The sequence below is a fragment of the Mesitornis unicolor genome, unplaced genomic scaffold (assembly GCF_000695765.1).
Source record: "Mesitornis unicolor isolate BGI_N332 unplaced genomic scaffold, ASM69576v1 scaffold48492, whole genome shotgun sequence".
NCBI lineage: Eukaryota > Metazoa > Chordata > Aves > Mesitornithiformes > Mesitornithidae > Mesitornis > Mesitornis unicolor.
In genome coordinates, this window is record NW_010168065.1 from 24833 (window position 1) to 27639 (window position 2807).

A 2807-nucleotide genomic window follows, 5' to 3' on the forward strand; every position below is an offset into this window, starting at 1 on the left:
ACATGGCTGAATCAAACTAATTTCTAATTAAATGTTTACTTTTTGGTAATTGCTTGTAAGAGCCTGATGCAATTCACTGCACAGATCTACAGTACACAACACCTTATCTTGCCTGCACTACCTTATAAAATTCAGGTGTCCTTCTTTGTAGAATTAACAATCTCCCTACCCAGAAAAGTCCTAGATCTGCTTTACTCATGTATGAGAACAATATTGAACTGTTATGCTAGCTGCTTTGCTCCCTTTTCACTCCCACAAAGTTTTGAAAAATGTTACTCAAGATTATGAGATGTTTCACATTCTTCAAGCTGAAATTTGATGCTGCTAATCCGAAGAGCCAGAGCTTTTGGTAGTTAGTTCCTAGTGCAGAGTTCTCCAATGGTCCAGTTGAAATATTGCATGAAATATAGCTAAAAGTGTTAGGGAGAGGGCCACCTTTGAAAGAAAATCTCATTAAAAAGTTTAGTTTAACAAGCTGGTGACAGGCATTTTACAAAGCAAATCTACAAATTACAGTTGAGTTACACATACATGCCTCACTGCGCAGTTTTGTCTTAGAGTGAAGTGGATTCATTAAAAATGTACAGAAGTGAAACTTAGAAGAAGATAAATACATGCATACCTTCGTATAGGCAATCCACTCTGAAAGAAAGTGAGATATTCTCATTACTTGGTCAGCAAGCAAGCAAGGAATCTGATTTTGTGAAAAAATTCTCATTTGTTAAGAGAAATGTGCTACATAGACTTAGACATTGGCTAATTATTTTCACTGCTGTGGGGAAGGAGAAGAACTCATTTGATATCCACAGTGTTTTCAATACGTGAAGAGAGACACAAGTGGCTTTTGGCCTGAGGCACAAAACTAACTGGCTAGTAAAGAGCTATACACCTATTTGACACCATCCACCTCCAGTGAAATGTGTGTGTGGATGCTTTGCCTAAGGACAGAGTCAAACACTTGTCCAAATTTAGCTACTTGTACAAGTAACGCAAGGTCATTGAGAGCAGATCTAGTAGCAAACCTGGTTCATGCAGTGCCTCTCCTTTTCTCCTTGGGGTGAAGTTATGTGGGACAGCTGAATACAGCCCTTGGTTTGCCACCAGAGAAAGACAGAGGGCTAGCAGCTCCCTCACTTATTTCTTTTTACTGATGCTGGCATCACGGGACCAGTGTTTGTTTTTCTCAGAAAAGATTGCACAACTGCCTGCTCATTTATGAAGCTGAACATAAAAATGGAGGGGGGCAGTGAGTGGCAGAGCTATGTAACTGGAAGTAAAGAAATGAGACCTCTTCCTTTGGTAATAGGAAACCTTAAATTTTGCTCAACCATCTTGAATGACTTCATTCTTAGTTTTGTTGGGGTTAGTAGTGCAATTCAGCAAAACAGAATAGAGAAACGTCTTGGCTTAGGAAGAACCTGGCTGAATGACCCTGGAAATAAAATAATCTTCTAAAACCCAAACCAGAACTGGATAAATTACTTAGTCTTGTTCTTTCTTGTCAAACAGTGATACTGGCCCACCAGGGTGAATGAACAGAGGTGGGTAAGAGTGGCCACATGCAGGAACAGACTAGACCGACCTGGTCACCAAGGGACAAGGCTGGAACCACAATGGTTCTTTCAGCTCTTGCTGATTTGAAAGGAAAATCTCCTTTCTTGATGAGCATAGCACTTGGTCTGTTGTATCAAAGGAACTAGGGCCAGGCTGCAGTTTAACAACAGGTTAAGAACTGGTTTCCTTTATGCACTGGGCCGTAATGGACCAACACTGAACATGCAAGACTGAAAAGGAGGTTGCATCATCCTCTTCCTCTTACCTGGACAACCTTCTGTGGTGTAGGGCTGGGGCGGGGGAGTCTCCTAGGTAGAGTTGCAGAGTTGGCTCTCCGAGAGTTTTGGAGTGTCTCATTGGGATTGCCACTGCTGAGAGGATTTTTTTGGCCTGGCAGCTTTGATATGGGGCTGGCAGACTCTGGATCTGCTACAGTTGTGTCAGACTTTGCTTTGGAAGACAGCAGTTTTGCATGGACACAAGAAGGCAATGACAATGAGGAAGCTGTAGTGCACCGAGGTGGACTCTTACAAATGTGATGGAGAGAGCCAGTGTATTCCTTTTGATGTCCCAGGGAATCTGTGTCAGAGCAGTCCTGAAATGACAGTGTTTGTGAGGCAGAGGACATCCTCAGACGCCTTAAAGTTGGAGAAGTGGAAATTCTGGCCAAAGCATTCCGATCAAACTGGAAAGGTGCATGATGGCTCCCAGTGCATTCCTCTGTGGGAAGCTTCAGAAGTGAAGACTCTGTATAACCTCGTCTTCGAATGTAGTCGCCTGGAGGCATGGTGGTGTCCATACAAACTGATACTGCCTGTGTGTCATAGGGACTGAAGATGTCTGGACTGCTGCTTCCAGAAAAAGCAACATTTTCTTCATGAAGCTCAGCTTCCCTGGTTAGACGTCCTGTGCTGATGCAGGTTTCTTTGACCAGGTCTGAGTAATAATCAGAGCTTGGTTGTTGCATTCTTTATTTGCAGCATGAAGATTTATAGCTTTAGGCACCTAGGACACATGATCAGAAAAGGTTCTTAGAAACTTGCATTTTTATATGTGAGATTATGCAATTGAGGGAAAAAAAAATCTGAACAAAATAATGTAGATACGTTCACTAGTACAGAAACAGTTGCCTGCACTTTGAATCATGCTTAAATGCAGGTTTTGGCAGCTTTGGGACCCTATTTCAGCAAGATGTTTAAACACCCACTAACTTTGAGTATGCAAGCAGTGTCAGCATCAGTCAGCAGAAGTAA

General features: G+C 42.3%; 1 protein-coding gene across 1 annotated transcript; it reads right to left on the bottom strand.

Annotated features, from left to right (window-relative positions):
* Positions 1-1801: 1801 nt before the first annotated feature.
* Positions 1802-2341, bottom strand: LOC104536319 (chromosome unknown open reading frame, human C12orf74). The gene has a single exon (XM_010178886.1). It carries the CDS (start codon positions 2339-2341, stop codon positions 1802-1804), a length of 540 nt encoding a protein of 179 aa, XP_010177188.1.
* Between the last annotated feature and the right edge of the window lie 466 nt (positions 2342-2807).